Source organism: Glandiceps talaboti, chromosome 13 (assembly GCF_964340395.1).
Source record: "Glandiceps talaboti chromosome 13, keGlaTala1.1, whole genome shotgun sequence".
In the NCBI taxonomy this organism is placed as follows: Eukaryota; Metazoa; Hemichordata; class Enteropneusta; family Spengelidae; genus Glandiceps; species Glandiceps talaboti.
The window spans coordinates 10,074,758-10,090,784 of record NC_135561.1 but is presented as its reverse complement, the minus strand read 5'-3'; the positions used below and the strand labels follow the sequence as shown (position 1 = coordinate 10,090,784).

Here is a 16,027-nt window from a genome sequence, read left to right as displayed (position 1 = left end):
AAGAGATTTGACAAAGGAATATTTTGTGACAATTGGTGCCTAGACAGACTGATTTCAACGAAATAATACAACTCTCCCATTGTATTGGCTGTGTTTACGTACTTATAGACAGTGAAATCTGGCTTATTTCCAATAGGTACCGTTTGATTCTAACGTCACTGTATACGTACATAGTTCTCCTCGTAAGATGCCCGCGTTATAACCTCAAAATGTCATTAACCCCTGTCGTAACGATAAGAAACAGATACTCAAGTACATAAAGTCAGCCTTATTTGTGGCAAAAGACAATGTCCCTGCAATTAGTAAACAAGATAAATTAGTCAGAATATTGATTGTTTACGAATTGTCAGAGCTAATGTAAGGAAGTTTTGTCTAATTATTTAGATAAAATGGCTTTGGATACAAACCTACTCTTTACAAATTATATCGTTGCCACAAGTCTCGGTATATTTCAAGTTTACTGAAAGCTTTCCTACAATCAGACATTTCAGCAAATCAAGTCAAATATTGTATTTATACAACATCATCACAATGAGGAATTTTGTTTAATAAAAAACGAAAGTTCGAATATATTGCGAATCCACATGTATCATGCTAAGTATTAGGAGGCGCGATATAGTTGTGAGTAAGTGTTCGTTATATGAATAAGAATTTTTTTTATTTACTTTTGCACGAAGTTAAACATTTAGATACCTTTTTCATTTTGTCAACGAGAATTAAGATGTAATTTAGCAACAGCATGGGCTTAAGTAAGTAAATGATCATTGACAACGTGCGAATGATCAGACGATTCATTACCGGATGAGGGTTGTTTGTTTTTTATTTATTATGTAAAATTATTATTTGTACCATAAGAACATTACAGTGCTGTTTTGATGAAATTTCAGAATACTTGAAATATATCGAAAATTGAGTACAGCAATGATATAATTTTCACAAAGTGACTTTTTTATCTTGTTTGATAGCACCCCCACGCCAACATACTTAACTATCAGTGAATCGAAATTAAAACTATGTTGTCGAAAAAAGTGTGCTGTACATTAGATTAGCATATTTCTATAAATATTATTAGAATGCATTAGAATTCTGGAGATTATCCCATTCCTATAGTTACCATAAACACTACTGACGTCACAATCGTTGTAGTTGTATAGGTATCTGACCATGTTTATTTGTTCAATCCAGGCCAATTCTACCAATAAACACAATGTGCAATTTCGTAGAATTCGAAACGAAAGAATGTGTGGTTAATCTAAGAGTTAGGTGGCGTGATATAGGTCTATGTGTTCGTTGTTTATAAAGAAAAATGTTATTGATCTCTCTTTCCACAAAGTCACTATTTGATATACTTTCTATTTTGTCAACTGACACCGTATTTCGTAAGGTTTAATTTAACAACATGATATATAGACTTGAACATATGAGTCATCAATGGTGTTAGATAGCTTGAGACGATTCATAAATAGAATGGTGAAAGTTTTTGAACTATATTTATTTTATTTGTATTCTACAAAATCAAGCACTGTCTGTATCTCCCTGTTCATATCCTTTGTTTTACATTTCATTCCATCTCACGAATATCACTGTAACAACATTAGAATATTGAAAAAGATAAATATTGTATTTGAAATATTCTAAAACATGTTCAAAGGGGCGACTACACGACTAGAACAGATGTAAAATTAATTACTATTTAACCAAACATGCTGAAGGGATGTCAACAGGCCTATCACCTGTTCTGTTATCACCGATGACGTATTGACTATATATAGTGTACTTTTTTGTTTAAACGTTTGGTCACTGTGATGTACAGTAGATAACAACAGGTGTCAAAGGTCAACAATTTTAAACAGTTCTGAACCTCCATAAATTATCTGTTGGTCAACATCACAACTATTATTACTTCAAATCATTCCATGACCCTGAATTTCAGGTAAGTGTCATCTATTTCATGTCCACTCACTGTGACCGATGACATTGTTTTGATCAATGGCAGTTTTTCACGACAGTCGGTATGTACATGTACGCGTACTGAACTGTTGTTGGTCCCAGCAGCTATGGCCGGCCAGTCAGAGTCATTTACATTAATTATATGTTGACTGAAATTCATTGGGATTATGGACTGAGTTAGAGAAGATTTTTGATCATTGACCTTTTGTGCACTGTTATTAGTTATTTAAACCAAAACACGAATATTTTTACGAATGCTTTTGGCTTAGTACAGTATGGTGACTTTTTATAAAACTATAATCGAGTTATGTTGAGCTGCCTTTTCACACAAAACACAAACATTTAACTCTGCTCGAATGCATGTGACTCTTCTGGACAGTTTCACCACGCCCTCTCTGAATAATGAACCCTGACCTCTGTGTTCTCTACTACAGACTGTCTCTTTATACATATGGCTCAAACAAACAGGATAATTATTTTTCCGCATTCTGACGCTTCTGTCAATGCAGCAAAGGAGGTGAAAAATCAGTTAAAGAATATAATGGACGACAGTAGTGTCGTCATTGAGACTTTTGAAGACTGTTCCAACAAACCAAACCAATTCGTCACCACAACAGTTATCATCGTAATTGATGCTTCAAAGTATATCCATCGATCTGATATCAGTATAGAATGGGGCGATGTTGAAATTCTGCAACAACACACAAACCCAGCAGGTATCTAAAGCAGGCTCTGTAAATGTACACGTAAATACAGTATACTTGGAAATAAAAAAATAAAAATACATACATACATACATACATACATACATACAAAGGCAAACATACAGACAGACACACATAACCAGACAGACATAGACAGAGAGAAACTGAGACAGCCGGAGAGACAGAGAGACAGACGGACACGCACATACATACATACATACATACATACATACATACATACATACATACATACATACGCACGTACGTACGTACACATGTAACCTATTATATTATGTCACGTCAAGTCACGTTAATGTTATGTTATGTTATGTTATGTCATGTTATGTCATGTTATGTTACAAATCAATATACAACGTGAAGAATTATACGTGGTCAATTATGATACATGTACTTCAAAGACCTGGAAAGTATGACTGTTGATTATATGACGTCACTGTTAGTTCTTTATTGACCGTGTGAAAAATAACTGAGACAATTGTTACTGCATAGTGCATATGGACACGAGGTGGTTTAATTTTTACATTTCTTTTATTTTGAACTTAATTTCAGGATCATTTCTACTGGTTATATATGGTGATAAGCTGTCTAAATGCATCAAGGATAATAGCCTCTTGGCAGCTGAATGGTTTGATATTTGGAAGAATAAAGACCTTCTAAGAGTTCTCGTAAAGAATGGTAGATGTTTCACGATATTTGACAAGTTCAATGAACGACAACACAACAAATTTCGCGATTATCTAAGTAACGCACACCTGCTACCATTCACCAAGCGTGGCTTAAATATTATTGTGTTTGGAAACAAAGACCACGATGTATATAGACAATATATGAAGGAACACCCTTTCCTCGTACAATATAGAAGTTATGATTATGAAAATTACAGAGTGGAAGAATACTGTCATTTTCTTTACTTGAGAACCGGAAGTACAAATCCAACGAGATCAATCAGGCTATATTATATCTGTAATTCAGACTTACAGATATGCGAACAGTTTGATTTATCCAATTTTGAATTTGAGTTTCAGAAGTATCTGAGGGAACTTTCCACTTACACCTTACTACCACCAATTCACAGAGTTATACTATTGTGTCACTGTAAAAAGTGCTTTCTACTCTACGAAAACGAGGCTGAACAGATCAAGATGTCTGTGCTTAAAACTCTAGGTAATGTACAGTCCCATATATACAATACCTAAAGAGATATCGATTGACTTATTTGTTCAACGATTGAATCTGTCATTACTGATCTTTGGACTCGAAATCAATCAATCAATCAATCAATCAATCAATCAATCAATCAATCAATCAATCAACCAACCAACCAACCAACCAACCAACCAACCAACCAATCAATCAATCAATCAATCCGCCCACTTAATCCTCCATCCTTGCGTATACATTGACACACATGAACATATGATATATTACACATAAATTACATTTCATACTATACATCTATCCATCGAGCCATCCATTAACCCATTCACCCATCCATCCATCCATCCAGCCAGCCATCCGTCCCTCCCTCCCTCCATTCATCAATACAGCCAGCCAGCCACTTGTCCAGTCATCTATTTAGCCAGTTAGTCAACCATTTCTCGTAACTCTGTTTGTTATATTCCAGACACTATAGGCACCTCGTGTCGACCTGAGAATGTGCATCAATTTATATCTATACGAGGCGCAGATGGTTTGGAAACCAACATCCACCAGGCCACCATGATGTTAGCAAACAGATACAACAGTATGGCAAAGTCTAGTGAACTAGCATCAGTTTTGAGCCAAATGCCCATGGACGCTTTGTTGAAATTCTATACCTGGTGCATATGCCCAACTCCAGGATACATCAACAAGAACCTAGTAGAAGACAGTGACGTTATTGACTGCATCGTTCCAAGCAAATTGAAATATATCTCAATAAGCGTAATTTTAATCACCGTTGTTTTTGTTATTGTTATCTTCATAACCCTTATGTAAAAAATCAGCTTTACGAAAGTTGTCTTCGTTGTCAAACGAAAACGTTGTACGTTTCTCTTTAACGTTAGTGAAAGTGGATACCACTAAAAAGAGCCATATATTCAAAGGGGGAGGGTTCACCTTGACAATTTACCTGTCTGAACAACACATCTAAATATACTAGCATTAAATGTAGACCTGTTTGTTTCCGTAGTCGTTGACGGGCATCTGGCCATGGTTACCATGACTGCGAATGTCTAAACAATGTATGCATAGTGTTAGCACATTACTACACGGGTGATGTCGTAGGATGACAAGCGAGTCAAAGGTCGTTTACTTTGTACTTGAGAGCTGACGTCTACAAATGATGAACAAACAACACAAAAAAATAAGCAAGGGTGATATGGATCTCGTTGAATGTTAAGATGAAATAAACACACCAAGAAACTTATGCTTATTTGCTTATTTGAACACGGTGGACAATTATAAAGCTAATTACTAAATGAAACTTTTCAATGGCTTTAACTCTATGTTGATCTTTTATCATGCAGTTCAGGAACGAGGTCTTGCTATTACGAAAGCGATAGCATAGTATATTTCGCAACCATCTAGAGTCTTTACTTTTAGCCCTTCGCGTCAGTACATGTCAATTATACCTACATATGAGAGGATGCATACCTATACTTAATTTCAGCTGCCTTCATACAGAGAATAAGAATCGCTCAACCAGAAAACTGAACTGTATGGACAGACTATACTACGTAAATCAAATGGGTTGAAGATGACGCTTGAATGATGATTGATAAACAAATATATGATTTATGTTATTCCCCAGACAGCTGTTTTAATCTTTGCTGTCATAAATTAAAGATCTTGCTTCAAAATGATTAACAACTGATTCGTTCAGTGTGAATCCCACGGGAAGAATTTTGTGTAGTGCCACCAACGATTGACCAAATCACAACTTGACGATGTCAACCCTGTAGTTACCATAGAAATAACTGATCTTTGACCCCTGAGGCTGAGGTTTGACCATTATTTATCACCAGTTGTTGCTTTGAGACCTAATCTGAGATACGCAGGGTAAATATGGGGGTGGAAGGTCAACAGGCCTTTCAGCATTTTAGCAGCAGAATGATTGTCTGTATTCCGCCAACAATGAAGATATGACTCCATTGTTTTAGCACACCTGTTCAGAATTCTGGTGTTATCCACACATGAAACCTTGAATTCTTGCCAATTGTTATAATATACGATATAATCATATTAGTCGCAATTCTGGGAAATCAATATTTCAACTTAGGGACATAATTGTATACTTTCTAATGAATAAAAATAATTGCACCTCCCGGATATCGATGTGTTTTATCATCCTGAAACACACATGAAATCTGAAACAGTTTAATAAAAGTTTCCTAGGATGAGTCAGTGACTATAAATAGAACTCTGTTACTGAGTCACGTGAACATCTGTACACAGAATTTATGATGACGTGATCTTTTAGCTTCAACCACAATACACCGACCTTTAATCTAAGTTTCGTAAACAACCGAGTACACTATGCATATCGTGCTGTAGTCTGACCAAACAACGACAGAGCGGCCATTTTGTTTTCAGTCTTGTCAGATTTTAATCATTATGGCAGATAAATATAATAGCGTCTCGTCACTTCTAAATCACATTCTGAAAACAACTAAAATACACGACTAAAAGGCTTCTGATATTTTTCAAGACTTTATTCAAATCTGACCTACAGCATTTCTCATTTTACATTTATGGTTAATCCATTGCAGGGAAGATAGAAATAAATTAAAAGAAATTCATTAAAGCTAACTCCAACTTGTTACAATATTGATCACTCAGCAATTGATCAGTTTTAATCAGAGTTGACGGAATAGACAAACAATCTCAGATAGAGATTTTAAAGAATATACTTAGAAATAATTTCCCTAAAAAATAAAATAAAATAACATTTACTTTCACTTTCGTTTGAAGATAACTTGCCAACTATAATAGTTTCTGGTCAGACTGAAATGAATATACGAAAGTACAACCGAGGCGAAAGAGCTTCAAAGGTGACAAGCACATCAATCTAATTAGATTTCATTCTTATGCTTTTTCTTAAGAATATTTGCAATGAAAGTCGCCACACTCTTGCATACCTGTTGTAGAATCTTAAACAGGTAGCTAATGACAGTCATCAAAACCAAACCTAGTTGTGAGGTTATATCCGCTATGGTAAAGTTACGACACACCTTCTGAATTTCATATTTGATAATTGGTAGAATCATGATTAGTGATTGGCATATGACTACAATGTATACTAAGACATTGGTAACTAATTTACAAATTGGTAATATAATGAAGTTCATGATAATTGCAAGTAACGCTGACAACAGCATACAAGTGGATGTTTGTCTATTGACAGTTTGCTCGTTACCTGGCTCATCGACATCATGTTGCTCGTCCCTTCCTTCACTTGTTTTACTTTCTAAATCAGTTTTTGATTGACCTCGTCGATGGACTCTTTGAGACAGAGCTTTTCCACTGGCTTCTTTTCCTTCAATTTCTCGAGATGATTGACGCTCTATTCCAGCGAATGGAACCACCATTTCATTGGATTTGATGACAATGTTGTCTGGATTAAGAGGAAATAAACAACGTGGCATTAATGTCAACTAGTCAACATTTAACAACAATAGTATCAAAGTGGAAATTTCAAATTTAGCAACCACAATGTACACATACCTTCGTGCGTTCAACAGTGCATTTTACACCAACAACAGTACAACATCTTGTAATTGTGCCGTTACAGCAACACAGCAGAAAGTAATACCAATAAACACAACTATTATTATACAAAAGTTTGACGACACGTAATGGAATTTAATCAACAGAGCGGTATGGAGTTATTGTGTACAAGCCATATTCCGATCGGTGACTGCAGGTGCTAGGGATAGGCCTGGCTATGCGTTAGTATATAAATAGTAATACATACCCAGTATGCTGATATTCCGCTTCCCTGGATCTGTTAGGATGTCACGACAATCATTACAATGAGGATACAGTACCACAGCATCATACGACAGTGGCCAGTAACCAATATGGGCTAACATATTTAATACACCAAATTTAGCCATAATACTCAATATGCTATTAGCGAATGGTAAAAGTAAAATCACATCCAAAATTGGTTTGGCGATGTTTGGAAGCCGGTATCGTGTTATACCGTCAAGTTTTGTTGCCATTTCTTGAGAATCTACGCCCTCACCATCACAATATTTGATTGATGTGACGTTCACGGTATACACGGACAAGTAACGGTTCTTTAATATCTCAGCGGCCTTTCCCTGCAATGCAACCGATATATCATTCTCTTTATAGACCTGAACGTCGATTTTATCACCGATGTTCTTTTGTTTATCACAAGCCATTAATGGATTCAGTTGCAGGTACTGCTTGAATGCGTCCAAGTTTTCATCGTCTCCGACAACAAGCAAAGATCGAGGGGTGAGGTTCCTGATATATTTCGACGCTTTCGCAATATCACACCTATTTAGTAAACTTTCCAATTCCAAGTTCAAATGCATAGTCACTCTAAAGTACTGTTTGATATGTTCCGATTGCCTCCTATTGAAATTTCTCGATATACTGAGACATCTTCCATTCTGAGCGAGCGTGAAAGCTGTTGTGTCGTTAAATTTCCAAATTCTGAGCCACTGAGGTGAAATTAAAGATTGGTCATCGAGATGCCCATCGTCTCCATAAATAACCAACAATATTGAACCTGAAAATCAATATATAAATCTTTAATATATATGACTGGTGTTATAAATTATAAACTGTGTTTTTGTTACAAGGGTTCCTGCACGAATGTAGTCTGGTAATGTAATTGGATGTTTGGTTAAAAGTATACTCAGTCTGTGGCTCTGTAACTTGTTGTGCTAGTTTGTCCCTTTTTGTCTGTTTTGCTGTGCATGTAATCTTGCAACAGGTTCCATTGGAAGAACAGTGTGTAAACCACTGAAATGGAGTCTGTAAACATATGAAAGGTTTATACAAAGAATGCCATGGCTTGGTATAAAAGACTAGCTCACTTTTAATGCTAAACCACCATGTGTGATCGACAATATGATACAAAGTGAAAGTACTATAGACTGTTCTTTCAGTTCAGGTCATTGTCAATTGAGTATAGATATTGCTTACAGCAAATCAAGTTATCTATCATAAAAATTATACCCATATATAGTCATACTAGAAATTCGATGCCTCAAATTCATCGTTAATAAAGAGTTTAGTTCGAAAATTGCCTATTTTTTTGCAGTCGTGTCGCATTAAAATCTAAAAATGTAATGATAATTTTATAATTGATTCAACATTACCTTTTGGCTTAGTAACATCCGACGTCAACATCGCCAGTTCGTTCCAGTGATCAACATTGGGGTCTCGCCTCTCTGGTGTTATGAGTGTACGAGTTTGTCTAGCATCTATCACGACAACTACAGACGTTGAACTGAAACCACGTCCCGTGTCATTGCCTTTTTTATGATCATACCTTTCAACAACGACATCGCTACCTTCGCCCGTTTCAGTGTCTAATATATCTTTCAGCAACTTCGTCACTTCCTCGCCTGCCGTGTGAAAAGACTCGAGTTTTGTGAACACGAGTAGTCTATGTTGGACGGCCATGTTGAGCAGTGCTGTTCCTCCTGCACTTTGATGCATGCTTTACTCGGAACAATGAACATATCACGTGATTACATATCACATGTTGGAAAGGTCGATGCACCTCGTTGGAGATAACACTGTAGCACTAATACACGTCTGTCGCAAACAGAATTTATCCATTATACTTTTCTGTAAAATAATATGTAAATTCAGAATGAGGGTCTTCATATCGTATGTTGAACTGCATTTATCATGGACGTTTATGAGTATGTATACGATATATGAGGAATGTTTCTTTCAATTTTTCTATCATGCTTTATCTGAAAGCATTGGGTATTTGTAGAATCTTCATGACTTTTTTCTCGACAACTGACGATTTATTTGTAAACCATTTTCTTTTCTTATTTTGTATGTAGACAAGTATAGACAAAAGCATGGATAGGCGAAACTAAGGTGGTAAAATATCACTAAAAACATCGACAGTGGAAACTCCGCCAGAAACATCGACATTGTGAAATCGTTTAATTGCTTGATATTGTAACTTTTGAAGACGTCTAAATACTGAAACCATTCACTTCATCAAAGACAGACACACATACATGTGCATATATACATTCGTGGATACATACACAAATATACACGCTCACATTCACATACATACACACACACACACACACGTACGTACGTACGTATACATACATACATACATACATACATACATACATACATACATACATACATACATACGTCATACATACATACATACATACATACATACATGCATACATACATACATACATACATACATACACACATACATACATACATACATACATACATACATACATGGGGACATACATACATATGTACTTACATACATACATACATACATACATACATACATACATACATACATACATTAATAGTGCACTTTTCAGAAAATGACAAACAGGCATAATACAATAACATTAAAGTATAGATCCAATTATGGCCAAAATTGAGATTTAGATTGAAGAAACCATTTAAACAGAAAACATTTTAAGCTTATATATTAGCCTTGTCTAATCTAGAACACAATAACTTTTACCAAAATGTTCAATGATTGAAGCAGCATGTTGACCTTGTTCAATTCATGTGAATGAATCCTGATACTGAGCTACTGCTGTTTTCTATGCAGATAGTATATTCAATGGTTAACCTTATTTTCAACTCTCTGCTCTATAAACATTCCAGGTCAACATATGTTAATTATACAGAGGTCATGCAACTGCCAGGGGTTATGCAGTCGTACTAGAATATAGTGGTTTTAATACAACGCCGAATAAGCCTAGCTCGATCAGACAACTGTATACAGACTTTGTGGTAAAGGTAACTTTGACCGACCTGTGACATTTACACTTATACCTTCTTTGTTTCACATTGAATTATAAAACTGGCCAATTGTGCACCTAAAATCAGCAATTAGTATTACTCCTCGATTCAAACACATGAAGTAAGAACTAAACGCAAACTAGTCTAGACAAAAGCCGTATCCGACAGGCTGTTGTAGAGGGTAATGACATTTAGAGGGCCTTGCCCCCATTGTGTTTCAAGTCACTTATTGATAATTCCATGTCAAGCGTATCGAGACTTGCATTCACCCTGGCGTGAAAACAAATCCAAAGATCTACCTCAGAAAGAGATTGGGATTGTTTGGGCCAAGGGATTTTGGATACGTGTATGTACAGGAACGCCTCCACGGCATGCCATATTCTGTAAACTCCTCTAATAAAGTGTGATGGCTACGTATGAACAGGACAAATGATTCAAGTTCATTAACGCTTAAAAAATAATTCACACCGACTCAAGTTTCACCTTTATTTTTTTTTTATTTTCCAAAGGTAATTCTTTATTTGTTTCTTGTAGACAAACTAGAATGGAATGAGTGTTTTCAATTTAAAAATTGGTCTTAGTCTGTTTTAGGACACTCAGTATAAATCGCGCCTTTGACAACAGTGTTAGTCGTTAGTTTGCTCCTTTGGTTGCCTGTGAACAGACAGTTAACACACGAAGTAACATTTACATATGCATGTGGGCGACCTTCCAAGGATGATTCAAAGCACTCAAACTTACTAGAGGCACAAATTATTTTAAATTGCTTCTTGATAATATATCTTCATGTCCAATTAATTAATTGATTGACCGTCCATGTGTATTTCTCCCGTTATAATTATAATGGAAATAACTATGGACGTATATTGAAATATGAAAAATGTGAAGACACCTAAAGTGACCATAGTCGACCAAACAACCAGCGTCACATGTGTGTGTCAAATTGAGCTACTGCATGGTAATATGCAATTAGCATACATAATCTTTAACAATTAAAACGTTGCAACTAAGTGAGTAAACGGATACTAATGGAAATGTCTACTCACAATTCTTGGAAGCGAATCTCACATTTCTGCTGACGTCTCGTCATCATTGACAGGGGTATACTGCCATGGGTTATTGGGATTCGCTTCAAAGATTGTTTTTGACTCTGTGAGTTGAAATTTCATTATTAAGTATGAACCCAAAGTTTATGAACATTCATTCAATAGCAGCAAACGGGTAGTTTGGTTTTGTTAATTACCGAATTAACGAAGATAACACCTCTTGCTCAACAGTTTAGTATTTCAAGAGTCATATTATACAAAATGTGTCGTCAACATACATTTTAAAAAATTGGAAAATATTATAATTCATTCATCGAAACGACATTCTGTCTACTGATTGATACCCTGTGGTATGCTGAACCATTGGACCACTGTCAGAACAAATCAGCGAGAGCAACGTCCGAGTATACTTAGATCAGGAGGAGATTGGCACTATAAGTTTTCATTTTGATTTTGGGATGAATGAACGACAGACCATTTTCGTTAGACGGAATGCCGCTATCGAGTATATCAGAATTAACGCAAACAAATATAAACATAGTAGGAAAATAAATTCCATAAAATCAGTACATAAGGAACGGCGGTCGTGCTCTTTAGCCCGCGGTAGTATTTTCTTGTGCAGTTGTTGATACAATGTCTGGGATTTTCCATCAGTTTCATCATAGTACCCTCCCTCTACAGCCTTATTTTCCAACTGACTTCTGGACTTCTTTCGTAAGCTCTCTTCCTGAACTTTTTGCCTGCTGATCACTTTCCCCGTGATTCTTTTCGGTGACTTCAACTCGTTTCCAACTGATAAAACTATAACTTTGTTGATATAGTGAGCATAATTTCCTATATGGTTAGGACAGAAAAATTAAAAGCGCGTTACAATTAATCTTTCAAATTAACAACCCAAACGTAATGGACCTTTTTAAACTGACGTTGCTTTTAATACCTGTACGATTGATAACAGTGATGAGGAACATGACATGATGTGAAAAAAATGGAGAAGAGACATGCACCCCCAGATCAACAATGATTACCTTGTACTAAGGCTTAATAAAACAATTATGTGGTTCCGATTACCCTCAATTTTAGAATAGGTGGGGTAGGTAGATTTTTTATTTTATTTTATTATATTTTTTTCATGTGTGAGTGTGTAGTTCATGTTTTCCATTGGTTTCCAAATGGTCTTTGTATTATTTTTAGTCCTGATTTTTGTTGATATCACAATTGAACCGAAAATGAACGTCAAAATTGTTGACTTGTTAAATTTAAACCACTTAAGATGCCGTTGACTTTGTTTGTATACATACATACATACATACATGTAATACTTACCAAATATGTTTGTGGGTAGTTCTGTCTGACGTGCAAGGTTTTCATAACATTTTGTACAGTGTGCATACAGCAGGCCTTCGTCAAATGACAGTGGAGATACACCGACGTAGGCAGCAGTTTTCAATATCGGTGTCGCTACAGACTTCAGCAAAGCGCGGGAGTCGTTCCAGACATGTTTGGTCATACTAGGAAGTCTGTATCTCGTGATGTCGTCAAGTAACGCAGACATCTGTTTTGTATCATCAGTGAGACCCTCACAATATCGAGTAGGTGTAATGGCTACGTTGTAAACTCGTAGAATTCGGTGGTTGAAACCCCAGGAGGATAAAGTTTTGAAACCAAACCTAGGCCGTTCCTGTAACTGTTGGTGATATATTCGAAGTTGTACATTGTCGTTGACATAATGTTGTTTGTCATAAACCGTAAATGGATTTATTTGCAAGTACTTGTCTAATGTTTCGAAGCTTGCGTTGTTCCCAACCACGAGTATGGAACGAGGCAGTAGTTCTGTCACATACGTTGGCAGAAGTCCGGAACGAGGAGTCCACCCTCCGTCGATTTTCAGCAACCTTTCTAGTTCTACGTAAGATGGCACTTCATTGGTAATGTAATCTTTGATTTGCTGTGCCTGTTTGGTAGTGAAATATGTCCACAAGCTAAAACACCTTTTTTGATTAGCAAGGCGGAATGCTGTTGTGTCGTTATATTCCCATATCCTCATCCATCGGCTTGAAATTAAGGACTGATCGCCAAGGTCTTTAGACCATTCATCTCCGTAAATAACCACTAATATTGAACCTGTTATCAAACACAACAAGAAATGTGTATTTTAAATTCATTATTCTTGTAACTTGTAACATTTATGAATGCCCATAATTCTCTATGATATCGCCAGGTGGAATTTTTCATATGGAAAATGCAGTCATTAAATAATACAAGATAGAATGATATGAATTACCGTTTGCAACTATTCACTCTAACTTGTTGTTGCACAGCTGTGGCTGTTTTTCTTCCCTAGCGACTCTGTCTAAAAATTACTCAACTGCAACTCTTTTATGAGACAACTATAAGATGAATGATTTTTGTGGAATAGACTAAAGAACGTCGCAACAAATATGTAAAATTAAATTATACTGAATAATCATTGTGAAAAAATAACAGGGCATGTGTGTAACACCAACTGAAATAACAACCAGTAACAATAACACCATAGCGTACAAGTCTTACAAGTCGTACTGTTTTCACGGACGACTGAAGCTATACCTCGCTTCCCGAGTACTGTACATCTACCCTTGACTTCAACCTTGAATAGTTCAACCCATAAATAGCTGGCCTCCAAACAAACAGACGAATGATACATTACCTTTTGGTTTGGTCACCTTCTCTGTAAGCATAACCAGTTCATCCCAGTGATCAACGTTGGCGTCTCGTCTCTCTGGTGTTATTAGTGAACGGGTTTGCCTGGCGTCTATCACGACTATAGCGGACGTTGAAAGGAAATGCTGCCCGTTTCCCTGACCCCTGTTTGCGCGAAACGTTTCGACTACGACATTACTACCTTCACATAGGGTATTTCTGATTAAATTGGTTACTTCTTCGCCAGCAGTTTGATAAGATTGCAATTTGGTGAACACCAATAGTCTGTGTTGTAACGCCATTGTGAGCACTCGTACCCTGCCTAGAAAGACAACATATACGCGTAAACACACCCCAGGTAAAACGACGAAGCTTGGCAAATACATTGACACGTACCACGTGACAAAGTTCTATTGGTCAAACGTCACAGGGGTAAAATTACCTTCCTCATATGTCATTCTATTGATACATTGTTAAAGAAGAATACTTTAGAGACATCTCGATTTTGCTCTAGACTTTGCAATATATATTTTATGGTTGTTAAAAAAACGAAAAGGAAACAATGTCCGCCAACTTGAAGTAAAACTTAGTTTATGCATAGACAGTGGAGGGTTAAACAACTATTTTGTTTCTAAACATGTTTTTTCATTACATCGAATTGAAGGAGTGTGTTGTGATTTGAAATTAGAAATGCACTGCCAACTATTAATAGAGAAAAATAATGATAAATATGATAACAAGATGAACATGTTACAGTAAAAAAATGATTAATTTGTGTAGTTTTTAGTTAATCAAATAAGTAAACTAACAAACAAACAAACAAACGAACGAACAAACACACAAAGAAACAATCACAAACAAAAACACAAACACAAATAAATAAATAAACAAACAAATAAACAAACAAACAGACAGAAAGACAGACAGACAGACAGAAAGACAGACAGACATACATACATACATACATACACACAAATAAATAAATAAACAAACAAACAAACAAACAAACAAACAAACAAACAAAAACTCAAACAAATGAGTAATTCCCAAAACAGTCACTTAACAAATATCTTTCAAACTACCAGGACAAATTGCATATTATCTTTGACAATGCGTTGACCTTTCTGTGGTACACGATGAAACGACGATGCCTAATAACAGACACAAACAGTCTTTTATCGCAAATAGGTCAGAGTTCTCGTTTGCTTGTATAGGCCACCGATCTCTCCATTCATTCTCTGTCAATGTATACCAGGGACTAAGAGTAGGTATTAGTGGGAGCTAAGTTGCTCACTGGTACATTAAAAGCGGTACTGTTGGCAGGTGTTAAATAGTGTGAACCGTGGCTCATGTTATCATTTCATATTGTTGTGCCTAATCAGAGTTTGTTATACGATAAAATATGTTTTAGTTGCGATACACGAAATAACACTTGGTTATACTTACAACATAGTATCTTAAATATCTGACAATTTCCATTGACCTTTCTCTCTCTCTGTATATCTCTCTCTGTGTGTCTCTCTTTCTCCGTCTGTCGCGATTAGTCAGTCACTACACAGTCTCTCTCTCTCTCTCTCTCTCTCTCTCTCTCTCTCTCTCTCTCTCTCTCTCTCTCTCTCTCTTGCTCTTTCA

At 36.1% G+C, this 16,027-nt stretch overlaps 2 protein-coding genes across 3 annotated transcripts; one reads left to right on the top strand and one right to left on the bottom strand.

Annotated features, from left to right (window-relative positions):
• Positions 1 to 2,428: 2,428 nt before the first annotated feature.
• Positions 2,429 to 5,223, top strand: LOC144444211 (uncharacterized). The gene is made up of 4 exons (XM_078133627.1): positions 2,429 to 2,666; positions 3,225 to 3,839; positions 4,300 to 4,545; positions 5,183 to 5,223. Exons 1-4 carry the CDS (start codon positions 2,492 to 2,494, stop codon positions 5,221 to 5,223), a joined length of 1,077 nt encoding a protein of 358 aa, XP_077989753.1. The 5' UTR covers positions 2,429 to 2,491.
• Positions 5,224 to 6,339: 1,116 nt separating this feature from the next.
• LOC144444546 (uncharacterized) lies at positions 6,340 to 14,761 on the bottom strand. Of its 2 annotated transcripts, XM_078133996.1 has the most exons (4): positions 13,040 to 13,060; positions 9,014 to 9,488; positions 7,630 to 8,418; positions 6,340 to 7,269 (listed from the first exon to the last, which is right to left on the bottom strand). In XM_078133996.1, the coding sequence occupies exons 2-4, from the start codon at positions 9,354 to 9,356 to the stop codon at positions 6,728 to 6,730; spliced, it is 1,674 nt and encodes a 557-aa protein (XP_077990122.1). In that variant the 5' UTR covers positions 9,357 to 9,488; positions 13,040 to 13,060; the 3' UTR covers positions 6,340 to 6,727. The 2 variants fall into 2 exon arrangements, with proteins under 2 accessions (XP_077990122.1, XP_077990123.1); XM_078133997.1 differs by lacking the exons at positions 6,340 to 7,269; positions 7,630 to 8,418; positions 9,014 to 9,488 and adding exons at positions 11,199 to 12,550; positions 14,403 to 14,761 and having other exon boundaries at positions 13,040 to 13,837.
• Positions 14,762 to 16,027: the final 1,266 nt, after the last annotated feature.